Below are 16,410 nucleotides of genomic sequence, written 5' to 3'. Positions count from 1 at the left end.
AACTTGTTTGGGGTTATTTATTTTAGAGGGGTTTTTATATCTCGAATGAACTCTCAACTCGAATTTTTCTAATATAAGAAGAAACTCGAATGGAAAAGTCGAATCAGTGAATTCGAGGTGATCAACCCTAAAACTCAAATTGATTGAGTTTTCCACGGGAAAAAACTTGAATCGCTTGACTTGATTAAGCGAATCCCACCAAAAAATCTCAAACATCATGAAAGCTTTTAGCTGGAGTATTTTCGGATTCAAGCTATTTCCAGCTTTAGAGTATAATAAATCTCAAAAAATGCGAGTTGTTTTTTTTTTTTAAAAACTCGAAAACTTTGAGATTTTTATTTTTAACCCGAAAATTCGAGTTTTGACTGAAAAATACCCTTGAAAACTCGGGTTAAATACAACTCGACCATTAATAAATCTGCCCCTTTATGTACATTAATATTTTGAGAAATAGTTTTTTCATGTATCTTCACTAAATACTGATGAACAATGCCTTTGTTGATCATTCCTAGGCAATTGTATGAGAATATTATACTCCACAAGTGCGTTATAGGGCACTACTTTAAACACATGCATTATATTATATTATATGATGCAGGGTGCAAGTACTGCTTATATGACCATGGTTTAAAGGAGGACTAAAGCTTTACTGAAGAAGTAGCTAAAAATGTTGTACATTAAGGGGAAAATGTATCAAGGGTCGAATATCGAGGGTTAATTAACCCTCGATATTCGACTGGGGAATTAAAATCCTCTGACTTCGAATATCGAAGTTGAAGGATTTTGCGCAAATAGTTCGATCGAACGATCGAAGGAATAATCGTTCGATCGAACGATTAAATCCTTCGAATCGAACGATTTTAATCCATCGATCGAAGGATTATCCTTCGACCAAAAAAAGATAGCCAAGCCTATGGGGACTTTGGTAGCTTTTAGGTGGCGAACTAGGGGGTCGAAGTTTTTTCTTAAAGAGACAGTACTTCGACTATCGAATGGTCAAATAGTCGAACGATTTTTAGTTTGAATCGTTCGATTCGAAGTCGTAATCGAACGTCGAAGTAGCCCATTCGATGGTCGAAGTAGCCAAAAAACACTTCGAAATTCGAAGTATTTTTTCTTCTATTCCTGCACTCGAACTTAATGAATGGGCCCCTATGTTTTGGTCTTCCTTACTAGCCCAAAGCAACCACAGCACTTTAGCAGTAAAGATCTGTGTCTCCAAAGATGCCCCAGTAGTTCCCCATCTTCTATTCTGCTGATTCACTGCACATGCTCTGTGCTGCTGTCACTTACTGAGCTTAGGGACCCACTCACAATATACAGTACACATAGAATATAAATGTCACAATATAAGGCCGATTAGTAATTAATACAGATAATTACTACATGGCAGCACAGAAACCAGTGCAATTAGCATCAGAATTTAATATCAGCCCTGTAGCATCAGCTTATATTACAGGGGAAGCTCATTTTCTGCTGGATAATTAGTGACGACCCCTAAGCTTAGCTTCTCAACAGCTGCTCAGAGCCCACTGAGCATGTGAGTGTCACAGACACTTTCCAGAATGGTGACCCCCCTGTGACAAGTTTGAAGTCCTGGGTCAATGCTGCTAACTTTGGGCTGGTGCAATAAGTTCAGTATATAAAATATGGCACTTTTAGCCATATTCATTTTTAGGGTTTAATTCACCTTTACAACGGGGAAATGGAAACATGGTAACGAGATTTTGGTTGGGGTTTTTTTGAACATCCCACATCCCTATCCAGTTTGCATATGGTAAGATTAAAATAAAATCTTGGGAGGTTTATGACCGTGCCTAAATCACCTCCAGGAATGCCCAGACGATGGCATCATTTGTTAACGTGACAATTATTTTTTCAGAGACTGTGACATTTGTATTATTTTTTTGTATTTGCTTAAAGGAAAACTATACCCCCCAAACAATGTAGGTCTCTATAAAAAGATATTGCATAAAACAGCTCATATGTAAAACCCTGCTTCATGTAAATAAACCATTTTCATAATAATATACTTTTCTAGTAGTATGTGCCATTGGGTAATCATAAATAGAAAATTGCCATTTTAAAAAATAAGGGCCGCCCCCTGGGATCGTAGGATTCACTGTACTCACAAACATACCAACAAACCATACATGTTAGGTCACATGAGCCAATTAACAGACAGAGTTGTGTCTTTTGCTTCCTCACTTCTTCCTGTTACAGTTAGAGCTGCAGTATTTCTGGTCAGGTGATCTCTGAGGCAGCACACAGACCATCACGAAATGGTGGCTCTAGGCAAGAGATGTAATAGGGCAATATTTACTTAAATATATATTCCAGTTTGGTAAGATTCTTTAATATGCCACTTAATATGATATGAACTATCTGTTGCTTAAGTGTTCATTTTGGGGGCATAGTTTTCCTTTAAAACTGTGGACAATTTGTTATTCTTCTGTATTGGAGAAAGGGTGTGAGTTTGTGTGTGTGTAGCTGTGTGTATTCAGCTATACACTATATTTTTATTGCTATCATTTTCATGTCACGTAGTAATGTCTCTAAATACACAGTTACTATGTTTAGTAATGCAGCACTAATCATTTTGCTTGGCTAATGCACATCAGTAATCAATTTTCAGCAGTAATGCACATGGCAGCATGCATATTAAGTATGGCAAGTCAAAGGTGGCTTCTTTAAAAGGTGCACTCTCCTGGCACTGTTTTAACTCACATTTTACATGTGCTTTGTGTTTTATGCAGATTCACATCGATTAAGTGTTATAATTATACTCAGCCTTGTAACCACTGGTGTTTGTTTTCCAAGGGCTGCATTGTAATCGTACGTTTGATATGTACGCCTGCTGGCCAGATGGCATCCCAGGAACCATCACTTATGTACCATGCCCCTTCTACCTCCCCTGGTTCCAGAAAGGTACAGTATTAAGCATCGCACATTTCATTCTGTATTTATAGGACTAGACCAACTAAAGTATGAAAAACTACCAGGTGAATTATCACGTTGGCCTGTAGATCTCTAGTTGTCCATGAAGTTTTTGGGGTGGAGTTCTATGACTGTGAAAAATGGCATGTCTGTCCACCTGGAGCACAGGGTGACTTGTGGCCCACCCAGAAGCTTTCCGCTGTTCCCAGCCTGCCCTTGTGCTCAGTGTGCCCTAGGCCCACTGCCATTCTTCGCCCCTGTCCCCTCCCCTTTATTCGTTCAAATTATCATCATCGGGACTGGAGCAATAGGGATTAGTGATGAACCAACCCTAACCGCCCTCCCTCAGCCTGCTCCCGCCCGCATCCGACTTCCGGGTTCCTTTTATAGACCTGCGCCGCCCCGCTGATGATGTCACAAAAGGGGCGGGACGAGCAGGCACGTGGCTATAAAGTCGGAAGCCGGCATTTGAAAGTGAAGACGTAAAGAGGAGTGTGAGGTTGGCCCGAACCTGCCCGACCCGTGGGTAAACCTGCAGGTATTGGTATTGGAAATTTAAAAGACGATTGTATCTCCTGTGCATCCCCAGTTTTTTTGAACCAATGTGGATGTAGATGGGCAGCATGCCACCCCCTAAAATCCTGCTGCTCTAGGCCCGGGCCTTGGTGGCCTTTCCACAAATCTGGGCCTGCTTGTGCTATACACATTCCTTTGTATATTTTTGTACATTTTTGATTTTTTGGTTTTGATTTCTACAAGTTTATAAAAAAAAAAAGAGAACAAGTACATTGTGCACCAATATTGTCTAGAAGGAATCAGACAGGCTGAATTTATTTTATATAAGAAGAAACTGGAAGAGTTAGAAACATTTGACTGCCTGGTTCCCCATGGCCCAAAGAGACCCTTGAGGCATATATTAGCGCTGACTATAATATTACTTGACAATCTCAGAAGTCGGGTTTTTTGTAACCAGCATGACAAGATGTTTTTTCAAATTTAAAACTGACATGGTTTTGGAGGTGTGTGAAGGTAGTAGATTGGGCAGAATCTTGACTTCCTTTAGAGGCCAGAAATGAATATTGTGAAGATAAGTGTGAGAGATTTGAGTTCTCCTTAGTGGGAGAGCAGAAACGGTGGGAGAGGGTTATGTAGCCCTATCAGTCTGTACACAGATCTCCAGGCAAAGTAAATGGTAGTTTATGTAGACTAGAGGGATAGCTCTAGTAATCTCACAACTACTTTTTTTTATAGCTTCCAGGGAATTACTTTAATATGATCTGTAATTCTGTTAGGCCTATGTGGCCTTGTACTTCTTCAGGCTAAAAAAGGTCTGAAGCACCAGTAAGAGCTGGATTATTGTCATGGCTCCAGATGTATGGCCCGTAAGTGCTACAAGGCCTATCGGCCTATTTTAACCAGTTGAAGTGGCAGTGGAAGTCAGACCCCAGATCACAACACACACCACATTTAGCTTTAAAACATTTGTGGTATCAATACTGTTGCCACCTGTTCAGTTTGAACTCTACAGCCTGTTTTTTAGGGGGCTACTCTATTCAAAACTGCCTGTCCAGGTTTCAGTGTTGTAACACTTGGAAGAATCTTCCCAATCTCAGCCCCTGATAGCATAACCCCCGTCCCCTATATCATCCGTCCCCTGACCATCACCAACCCACCCCACTGAGGTCATGATCCCACCCCAAATGTTATCTCAGCCCACCTCCTGATGACATCAACCCACCCCTTTTTGCCACCAAAACATGGAGCCAGGTTTACATAGATAAGATGGGATTCCTATTGGAGTATTTTTTGCATTTTAATGCAGCTGCTGACTGTGGAGATTTGGGGAAATGTTTTATTGTGCAATATTGCTTTAAGTATACAACTAGGGTTGCCACCTTTTGCCAAAAAAAATTCCGGCTGGTGGGGGCAGGTACAAAAAGGGGGCGTGGCGTGACGTCAAAGGGGGCGTGCTGTGCTGTCAAAGGGCCACGACGCGGCCAGGACAAGAACCGAAGGACAAGGTAAGTTTACAGGGGATTGGGGGCTGGCCGCTGGGGTCTTTTTAAGGGTATTACAAATTTACTGGCAGCTACATTGCCGGTAAATTTGTAATACCGGCCCCGGCCTTGGCAGGTGTTTTACCGGCTAGGCCGGTAAAATACCGGCCGGGTGGCAACCCTATATACAACCCTAATATTGCTGGACTACAGCACCCAGCCTTAAATGTTACCATATTCTGGGATTTGTAGTCACTGAGTAAAATTTGGTTTTTACACAAGAACAGTCCTGTTTCCTGTTTTCTTATACATGAGGTCTTGCTACTGCCTACACTCAAAGACAGTGTCCCACAAGGCAAAGCAGGATCGATTCCCCTTTATCTAAATGGCTAGTTTACATGCACTATATTGCCGCTGGATATCCCCGTGGCTGATTTAATAATGAGAGTGCAAGGTATAATAAATAGATGCAGCAAAGGCAGACTAAACAGAAGCATTTGGCTTGTAAAATATAAAATCATATGAAGAAGGGCTTTTCTTATTTTATAACATATCACAACACTATGTAGGGGGCCATTTACACTTCTACTTATCTTTGTTAAATATGAAAAAAAAATGCTGAAAAAAATGCTGAAATGTGTTCTGCTTGTTATTTTAATAAATAACCCTTTATTTTGTTCTTATTATAATGCATTGGATCACTGGTTTATAGTATCTATACTTATTCCCTCTGTAATCAGAAGACTCAAAAAGTGAAAATGAGCACTGTATGAACAAGCCCTTGTATTCCCCCAGCTGTGTCTAAGGTTTACAGATAAGGAGAAGTTCATTATATAGGAAGTTATCAGGGGGCTGGAAATGTAAGTAGATGCCTTCACTCCATCCATAAATTACTCTGCAGATCTAGGGAGTTAGAAAATGAAAGTACGTTCAATTTCACAATGTAGTATAAGGAATAAGAAAAGCTGGTGATATTTCCTAATCAAAACAAAAATAGTAAAATGCATCTTAATGGTCTTTGCTCAACAAAATCTTCTTGGCAAGTAGACAGGTTTACTGTTCAACTACAATGATTCAGTACATCTTTAAAAGAACTGGATTTGTGTTATATTCTTGGCTGCTACCATTCAAACAAGCCTTTCTTCCCTTGATAGAGATGACATTTTGAAATTAATTTATTATGCATGTCATTGGATTGATGACATCACTTGTTTAATTTGTATAAACAACTTTCCTGGCGCGTCGCCCTTGGAATGTCCTTGTATCCTGGCAGGTTTTAATGTGGCGCTATTTCTAGCAAACCATTTAATTCATTGTTTAATTGATAATGTCACAGTAATTGAAATGATGCAGCTGTCTGAATTGTGACTTCTACGCAAGCAACTTCATATAGATTATAGTGGATACAGGGCAGCCATCGGGGGGGACAGGGGGGAGAGTTGTAGGGGGCCCCGAGAGTAAGGGGGGCCCTGCCACACTGCACTTTCTTGATTAGCCGGGCCCCCTGCTTTCTGAGAGCTGCTGACTTCGGGAAGGCAGGGTGGGAGCACAAGGGGAGGTATCTTCTGTCTTATTGGTCACTGAGTTTAAGTCCCGGTTGAGCTGCTCAGGGATTGGATAGCTGAGGTTTGAACTTCTCCTCCAGCTCATCCAATCACCATGCAGCTTTACCAGGACTTGAAATTCTGTAACCAATAAGAGAAGAAAATTCTGTCACTGGAAGAAGATGCAGCCACCTGTGCTCCCCCTCCTCCCTTCTGTAGTTGGCAGCTCACTGACAGCAGGTGGATCCCACTAATGAAGCAAGTGTAACATGGCAGGGCCCCCTAAAGGTAACCCTTTGTGGTCCCTGTTGTGGGGTGGGGCCCTGGGCACTAATTTATTTTTAAACTTCTGGGAGGGCAAGTTTTTTACATGGACGTTTAAGGGGGGCCCTGGCCACCAATTTTCTTATAACGTGGCCACCATTTTTTTCCCCATGTGGTGTCCTAGCCACCAATATTTTTTGATGGGAGGCCCTGACCACAAATGTTTTTTTTTTTAAATGGGGGGCCCTGACCACAAATGTTTTTTTTCAATGGGGGGGCACTGACCACAAATATTTTTTTATTTTTTTATTAACATGTGGGAACCATAGCGTACCTGTAGGTGGGGCTTGTGGTGGGCGCAGCCCAGGGGGCCCAGGAAATATTTTCGTATGGGGCCCTGTGATTTCTGATCGCGGCCCTGAGTGGATAGGACCAATTTTGATTTGTTCACCAGCCCTGGATGCCCTACCTCCATATTTAATATCCTTATGTTCCTTCTAGTCCATAACCCACTTCTTCCCACCAATTTCAGTCTGTGTATAAACAACTTTAAGGCAACCATACACGGGCCGACCAGGTACATAGACATAAGGGTGCTGATTTAACTATCATATGCCAGCAAAGAGGTTCCATTGTATATATATATATATATATATATATATATATATATATATATATATATATATATATATATATATGCAGAGAGGTACTGTTCTATCAACACTATAAACAATGTCCTCTTCTTTAATCCTTGATATGATGGAATGAGGTCCTGCTCCCCCAGTGTTTCTTTCAGGTGACATGCATTTCTCCTTTATTGTTCAAAGTTGTTGCCTAGCAACTGCCCACTGCCAGTTGATATGGTCTCCAAAAGGTGCAGGTGGAGTGTTGGTCCCTTAAGTATGTGTTTTTGACAGAAGCCACCATGGGGCAATGCCTGAGCAAGTAGAGAGGGTGCCCAAGGCCAGTCTCCGCAGTTGATCGCCCCCATACTTGTCACCTTCCATCCCCCATTCAATACTGCTCCCCCTGCTTCTCCTTTTCTTTTAGTTGCTGCCAAGTTATAGAACATCCTAACCCCAATAAGGGCTAGGTAGACACAAGAGGTTTGTGTCTGGCACCCCCCCCCCCCCAAAAAATATGCTCCCTAGACATGTGCCTCTTCTGCATACTCTTACAACTTATGGGGAATTTAGATCTAGAAACTTCTGTTAAAGGATATTTAAGGCTGTACCTAAAAATAATCTTTATTATATATTGTGCTTCCATGGCAATAGTTTGCATATGCATAAGCCAGGGCTGTTCAGAGGCCTGTGAGCTGAATGTGGCACTACAAAGAATGTTTATGACCCCCAGTCCATTTAAAGACATCACTGTAAGATATCATCATTTTAATCCTGACCTTGAACATGATTTATGAGAAATAATTGGCCTTCTACATGTAATAAGTTGGTTAGAGTTTGTTTAAGCCATTACAACCCCCAAAATGTTCTTAGATGCTAGTCAACTAAACCTCCTCCATAATGAACCATAGGCATCAGAACATGGGGTCCAGGAGGGCTGTGGCCTCCCCAGAATTTTTAAGTCCAGTTTAAATTTTTATGTGGGTGGGCAAGCAGGCTGCTGGAAACGTTTTTGGTGCGGAACACCACCCCAAACTTTTTTCTGCACCCTGATTACCCAAGAGCCCTCCCACTCCATCAATGAACTTACGCAGCCCCTGTAATGAACTTCTCCTTATCTATAATGGGTGAGGCAATGGGACTTGAGAAGGAGGAGTTCATAATCTACCTTATACTAATTCCAGTGACTTGTGAGTTTTTAATACAAGGTTAAAAGCAACTGTTATAGGTTTATAGGTATAGATTTATGGTCTGATGACAGACACTACACCACAACTAATACACGTTCTGTTTGATTGCAGTTAGCCATGGGCAACTCTCACGAGGCTGTGGGCTGGATGGGCTCTGGGTAAAGGGGAACAGATCACAGCCCTGGAGGAATGCATCACAATGTGAAGATGATACGGAGGTGACTGCAGAAGAGGTGACACACGCAAGAAATGTGCATGTAATTATTTGTACATGTGTCCCATTGCACCAAGTTATTGTCTGGTGCTGATGGACTTAGAGCAAAACAAACTTTGCAGGCCCCCATCTACAAAGTCCAAGTGTTGGGTGTTAACTTCCTGGAATGATCTTCTAGATCAGTGATCCCCAACCAGTGGCTCATGAACAACATGTTGCTCACCAACCCCTTGGATGTTGCTCCCAGTGGTCTCAAAGCAGGTGCTTATTTGTAATTTCCAGGCTTGGAGGCAAGTTTTGGTTGCATAAAAACAGGTATACTGCCAAACAGAACCTCCTGTAGGTTGCCAGTCCACATAGGGGCTACCAAATAGCCAATCACAGCACTTATTTGTCACCCTTGTGTTTTCACACTTGTGTTGATCCCCAACTCTTACAACTGATTGTGGCTCACAGGTAAAAAATGTTAGGGACCCCTTTTCTTGATCATGGATAGGCAACCTGTGACACTCTGTCTTATACTGAAAGGCTACAGGGAATAGCAAGCACTGTATATACTAAGATGGAATTTTAATTCCTGTTTACATACATAGTAAGTAAGGTTGAAAAAAGACACATGTCCATCGAGTTCAACCTTTTTTTTTTTTATTAACTACCTATCTGCCAGTTGATCCAGAGGAAGGCAAAAAACCTATCTGAAGCCTCTCCAATTTGCCTTAGAGGGGAAAAAATTCCTTCCTGACTCCAAATCGGACTAGTCCCTGGATCAACTTGGACTATGAGCTATTTCCCATAACCCTGTATTCCCTTACTTGCTAAACACCATCCAACCCCTTCTTAAAGCTATCTAATGTATCAGCCTGTACAACTAATTCAGGGAGAGAATTCCACATCTTCACAGCTCTCACTGTAAAAAACCGAATATTTAGGCGGAACCTCTTTACTTCTAATCGGAATGGGTGACCTCGTGTCAGCTGTAAAGACCTACTGGTAAATAAAGCATTAGAGAGATTATTATATGATCCCCTTATATATTTATACATAGTTATCATATCACCCCTTAAGCGCCTCTTCTCCAGCGTGAACATCCCCAATTTGGCCAGTCTTTCCTCATAGCTAAGATTTTCAATACCTTTTACCAGCTTAGTTGCCCTTCTCTGTACCCTCTCTAATACAATAATGTCCTGTTTGAGTGATGGAGACCAAAACTGTACGGCATATTGTAGATGGGGCCTTACAAGTGCTCTATACAGTGGAAGAATGACCCCTCCTCCCTTGACTCTATGCCCCTTTTAATACAGCTCAAGACCTTATTTGCCCTTGATGCTGCTGACTGGCATTGCTTGCTACAGCCAAGTTTATCATCTACAAGGACTCCAAGGTCCTTTCCATAATGGATTTGCCTAGTGCAGTCCCATTACATCTAAAGTGTTAAACAGGTTCTGGAAGCTCGCCTTACTGGCATGCAGTGATTATGTGTGGAATACACAGGGAGCACATGGCTCCTCTTCTTAGCAGAGAAGGCCCTAGATCTGTCACAATAATCGACCCACTGATTAATTAGCCTCACTGGGGGCCTGCTGAATATGCACAAATGAGAGGCTTCCTGAAGATGATGGGTAGATATTTCATAGCTAATTTACTAATTGGTTATCATGAATAAATTGGCCAGGCCTCGGAGAACTGACATATTTTTTCCAATAAACTAACTTTATTGCTACGTTCCTGTGTTATATGTACATATGTGGATATGCAGCAGTAGGACAAGATACCAACAATATCAGCGTTGTCCAATCTGATGTTTTTCAGCTGTTGTTGATCTACAGAAACCAGCACCTGCTCAGGGTTATAAGAGATATTCTACTGTTTTTAAATAATAAAATTAAACTGTCATTGCTTTCCTTTATAGATATAACATATACCATAAGACTTCCTATTGCTTCTGCCAACCTCACCTTCTTCGTCCACTTTCCTGTTGTTATGTCACAAACTCTGTTGGTATTCAAAATATTGTGGTATGAAAAATTCATTGGCAATCCAATTAGAGTAGAGGTTTCTAAACTTAAGATCTAAACACTCCAGGGGAGTAAAACTGTGGATGGGTAGACTAAAGGCCAATTAGGCTGTGATTTAGGGGAAACATGTATTTGTTTACTCGATAATTTTAACAAATTGGGAAATAAATGATGACTATTGTTCCTTAAGATAAATATTTTTTTTTTTTTTAAAAAAAAAAAGTATTTTTGTTAGACATTAGGGACACTTTGCAGCTATGGAAGGTTTCGTCCTTATCTTTTGTTGCACTGATATGTATGTTTTGCTTAGGTATATGCTAAATGTTTGCACTAACGTCTTTGTCCCTTCAGGTAGAGACACGGGATCTGTTGCTAAGTTTCAGGGCACTGTACACTGTGGGTTACTCTGTCTCCCTGCTGACACTTATCTCAGCCCTATTGATTCTCACCATATGCAGGTATCATGACCTAAGCACAGTCACATACCATTAAATGTAATCTACAGATAGTATACTCACAAGGGTGGCTTTTCTTCAGTCTCATTTATTATAATTACTAATATTAGCAACAATCCTAACTGGGGATGAATTAGTAAGTGTTCCTTGTGATACTGGTGGTAAATGCCAAATCCCAGAACTTACCAGTTATACTCAACAGCCATGGTCAGGCTATGGTCTAGATTGTCACATGGTTGGCCACAGTAAGCCAGAAGATGCCTGGGACCCACTGTTAAGGTGGCCATACACATACAGATCTCTCTCCGATATGCCCACCTTGAGGCACCCTAGGGCCCACGATCTAATCCTAACGAATGGGAACGGGGGTTGGATCGCAGGACCGCATCAACAGATGCGGCCGCGATCCGACGGGATTTTTTGTCCCATCCAATCGAGATCTGGCCGACTTTTGGCCTGATCTCGATTGGGGAAGCCCATCGGGGGGCCCCATACACGGGCCAATAAATTGCCGACTTGGTCTGTCGGCAGCTTTTATCGGCCCGTGTATGGCCACCTTTACTTATCTTCAAGGGAGAGATTGTAACAAATGATGTAACAAAGTGAAGTTCTATTGGTCTGGATTCTTCAGGCTTCTATCTGATAGATTCTTATCCATGAAGCTTTGATGACAACGTGCAACAAAAATTCTTTCCTGCAAAACCTTCAGAAGATTTGTCCATCTGATTGTAGGACATAAGATCATAACTAGGGCATGGAACATAACATGTGTTGGCATCTAAAACTTACAGGTATGGGACCTGTTATCCAGAATGCTCAGGACCTGAGGTTTTTTTCATACCTAAAGTCTACTAGAAAATCCTGAAAACATTAAATAAACCCAATAGGCTGGTTTTGCTTCAAATGAGGATTAATTATATCTTAGTACAATCTACTGTTTTATTATTAGAGAGGAAATCATTTTTAAAAACTTGGATTATTTGGACAAAATGCAGTCTATGGAAGACATCCTTTCTATAATTTTGAGTTTTCTGGATAATGGGTTTCTGGATAATGGACGCCATACCTGTACTTATAGATATATATAATATTTTTCACACTGGGCGTTGGATCCTTGTATGAATCTGGAATAAAAGCATATTCCATGCACCGGAGTGCCGTCCTTCCTTTTTGATGTTTATGTGAGTTTCAGCAGCGGGGACTCTGCGGACTGAGCACCCGATTGGAGCAGCTAACAGGGAGTGTGTAAACTCGGAGCGGTCCCCTTTGGTAAAGTCAAGTAATATTTTTCACAGTTGCATGAATAATACAGCCTCTTTGATAGCAGGCATTGCAACAGCCTTTCAGGATGCTGATTCATTCTTGATTATTCATCTTCTACAACATTCTGAGGGTAACTGGGGAAACCCCAGGTCCAAAGCATTCTGGATAACAGGTCCCATACTTGTACTTGATTATTAAAAACAATTTATAGGAGATAGGTGGACAGGGTTCATGCTAATGGCAAGCCCAAGGAAACTATTATTCATTATTATTACCCAATAAGTCTCATTACAAATCAGCTTTGTAAGTCAATACGTAACTGGGTTCAACAGTGGGTGTCCCAAAAGAGTCACTAATTTTTTTGCTTTGCTCTTCAGGACAAAATTCTGTCTCTGGGGAAAAGCCACCTGTATATATATATGTATAACATTAGCCTTACTGCATCCACAGTTATCCTGTAGTCTTCTTTGTGGCCATTGTGTCCAACACTGAATTTCACATCCAATTCATTTCCATTTCCATTCTTTTGTATTGCTGGTGCTCTTTTATTACGATTGCCCATAAATATGTTTAGAATTCAGAGCTTTATTGTGTCTTCTCTTCCTTCAGAAAACTGCGCTGCACCAGGAATAGCATCCATGCCAACTTATTTGCGTCCTTTGCTCTTCGTGGGGTCTCTGTCATTGTTAAGGATGTTCTTCTTGAAAAGAGATGGGGCATGCAGATCATGGAAGTCTCAGACTGGCAAGTCCTCATCAGCGACCAAGTTAGTATCCAACCATGAACAAGTTCTAGCACAGGGATACAAAAATGGGCACCCATCTTGTTTCTCATAATAACCAGACAGGAATTAGTGGTGGGCTATCACGTGCGGTTAAAATATTTTATGTGAAAGGAGAATTGCTATGGCTCACATCACTGGAAAACCTTTACTAATATTGCATGAGCCAATTTATATCTCAACTTGGTGGGCAACAACCTTGCTCATCTCTTCCTATACCCTGCAAATTTTGTTATAATCCCTTAAAAGAAGCCAAAAGGGGCTGTGGCAACTTTAATGGAGCAGCAGTTGGACCTTTCCATTTCAAGGATTAACTGAACGAATTTAATTTTATTAATTGGCACTGCCATAGCTCAAACAAAGCATCCAAATGGCAGATTGTTTAATGAGACTGTTTTGAGCCACATTGTACAGTGAATGAACACCTTTCCCTTTATTTTGCACTTTATGTTGACAGGCTGCGATTGGCTGTCGCATTGCACAGGTTGTTATGCAGTACTGTATCCTGGCCAATCACTATTGGTTTGTGGTGGAAGCAGTGTACCTATACAAGTTGCTGATTGGAGCAGTGTTCTCAGAGAAGAACTATTACACGTTATACTTGTATTTGGGATGGGGTAAGTGGAAAGAATGAATGTTTGATGAAGCATGAACCCAAATATAAGTTTGCAGATAAGGGCAGAACAATATGGTAGATTTTGTTGGGTGTCCTAGCATCATTAAAAGGAGATCTAGAAACTACACTCCATCCATCCAACACAGCACAATTGTTGTTGCATGCTGCGATTCCATCCAACAAGATTAAGTCTGATAGACTTTTTGCTTTTCATTGAGTGTTGGATTTAGGAGAATACAAGAAAACGTCCAACTTTGGGCCAGATTCAGTTCAATGAGAAAAAGTTATCTCATGGTTTATCACGTGAAAAGTCTTGGACGCGATTCAATTTGAGGAGAATTTATTTTTCTCCTAATTTAGTAGCATAGATTTTGGGTAAGGCCACACGAGGAGATTCGGGGAGATTTTGTGGCCTGGTGACTAATCGCCTTTTGAGCGACTATCTCCCTGAACTGCCTCTGCGTTTTTACCCATAGGCTACAATGCAAAGTCGCCTGCGCTAATGCACAAGCGGAGATGCGTTTTCAATAGTCGCCCAAAGTTGCCTCAGGGCGACTATAGAAAACGCATCGCCGCGTGTGCATTAGCGCAGGCGACTTTTCATTCTAGCCTATGGGTAAAAACGCAGAGGCAGTTCGGGGAGATAGTCGCACAAAAGCCGAGGCGATTAGTCTCCCCGAATCTCCTCGTGTGGTGTGGCCTTACCCTTTAATTGGATTTTCACATGATAAAGTTTGAGATAACTTTTCCTGCATTGAATTGCATCTCCAAAAAAAAAATAATCTCAAATTGAATCTTGTCCATGACTTTTCACGTGATAAACCGCTTTCTCCCTGAATTGAATTTGGCCCTTTATCTGATCAGATTTTACATGACAACAGGGAGGACCAGATCTTAGAGCTGTTGTGTACAATTGCATGACAAGATTTTGTGTGACAGATAGGTCTATCTGAGCAAAGTCTCCAGTGTACTTCCGACAGCAGGACATTGCTCTTGATGAACTTGACTCATATGCAGCCTTGGCTGACAATCTGTTTTACTTGCCTATGGCCATCCAGGCAGATTGTGCTGCTATAATCTTCTCATGCTGGTCAGTAACTGGGACAATGCTGTGAGTCCAGTCTGTCCTGCTGGAAGCCAGCCTGCTGGCACGGACATCTATTTAGTCTATTGATCACTGTGGCTGGTTAGTTGTCAGGAGACATAAGTGGTGTAACATGCTCGTTATTAATATAAACTGAGCATTGGAGAAATTAAGTGAATTTCTCTAGTGGCTTAAAGGAGAACTAAAGCCTAACTAAAGAAGTAGCTAGAAATGTTTTGGGTTTCTGTACCAGCCCAAGGCAACCACGGCCCTTTAGCAGGAAAGATCTGTGTCTCCAAAGATGCCCCATTAGCTGCCCATCTTCTTTTCTGCTGATTCACTGCACATGCTCTGTGCTGCTGTCACTTACTGAGCTTAGGGACCCACTCACAATATACAGTACACATAGAGTAGAAATGCCACAATATAAGGCTGATTAGTAATTAATACAGATAATTACTACATGACAGCAAAGAAACCAGTGCATCTAGCATCAGAAGTTAATAATCAACTCTGTAGCATCATCTTATATTACAGACCAACCTCATTTTCTGCTGGATAATTTGCAACGACCCCTAATCTTAGCTTCTCAACAGCTGCTCAGAGCCCACTGAGCATGTGAGTGTCACAGACACTTTCCAAGATGGTGACCCCCTGTGACAAGTTTGAAGTCCTGGATCATTGCTGCTATTGAGAAGCTGAATCTTTAGGCTGGTGCAGTAACTTCAATATATAAAATATGGTATTTTTATCCATATTCATTTTTAGGGTTTAGTTCTCCTGTAAGCTTGCAATACACGGGCAGGCTACTGACTCACTTCACTGACCCACTTGCTCAAGCTGTATATTTTCCTATGTATGGGGATAACATGATAGCCTTTATAACTGATATTAGGGCTCATCATTGGGGTGGGCTGGAATATCAGCAGGCGGGCAAGAATTGCATCTGTGTGTGGATGCAGTCTATGGTTGATTGGTCGGCTCGAGACTTTCTTGTAATCCACTCATTGACCTGAAGGCTGAAAGACCAGTTTATCCACATTTGGCCCATCACTTGGGCAACCAAGATTAGGAAAAACTATTCGGGTTGCTGACCTTGCCAGTATTCTTGTTCTTACTGTGTGTACCCTGCTTAAACAACTCTCAGAGATATATCTATAGTGCCTCACCTGCCCAGGGAAAATATTGACTCTACCTTTACTATACCCCCCAGCATTCCTAGATAAAAACACTGGGACATTCAGATATTGTCCTGAGACAGGAGATATAATTTCTTCAGTGTTCTTGGTTGGAAAAGTGTTGAACATAACAGATATTACCGATAATGCTTTTTTTCTTTGTTACAGGGACTCCAGTCCTGTTTGTGGTTCCTTGGGTGACCTTAAAATTCATAAAAGAGAACTCAGAGTAAGTCTGCAGCAAACAGA

The 16,410-nt window shown here is 41.4% G+C and overlaps 1 protein-coding gene across 1 annotated transcript in view; it reads left to right on the top strand.

Moving 5' to 3' along the window:
• LOC108701904 (glucagon receptor) overlaps window positions 1-16,410 on the top strand; it is a 51,775-nt gene that overhangs the window by 22,700 nt on the left and 12,665 nt on the right. Inside the window, exons 4-9 of the mRNA XM_041575823.1 lie at window positions 2,821-2,928; window positions 8,667-8,788; window positions 11,136-11,242; window positions 13,112-13,268; window positions 13,741-13,900; window positions 16,330-16,390. Of these exons, the coding sequence (XP_041431757.1) occupies window positions 2,821-2,928; window positions 8,667-8,788; window positions 11,136-11,242; window positions 13,112-13,268; window positions 13,741-13,900; window positions 16,330-16,390 (715 nt within the window). The remainder of the gene's footprint in view (window positions 1-2,820; window positions 2,929-8,666; window positions 8,789-11,135; window positions 11,243-13,111; window positions 13,269-13,740; window positions 13,901-16,329; window positions 16,391-16,410) is intronic.

The sequence above is a fragment of the Xenopus laevis genome, chromosome 9_10L (assembly GCF_017654675.1).
Source record: "Xenopus laevis strain J_2021 chromosome 9_10L, Xenopus_laevis_v10.1, whole genome shotgun sequence".
NCBI classification, from domain to species: Eukaryota; Metazoa; Chordata; class Amphibia; order Anura; family Pipidae; genus Xenopus; species Xenopus laevis.
This window is presented reverse-complemented; position numbering and strand designations above follow the sequence as displayed.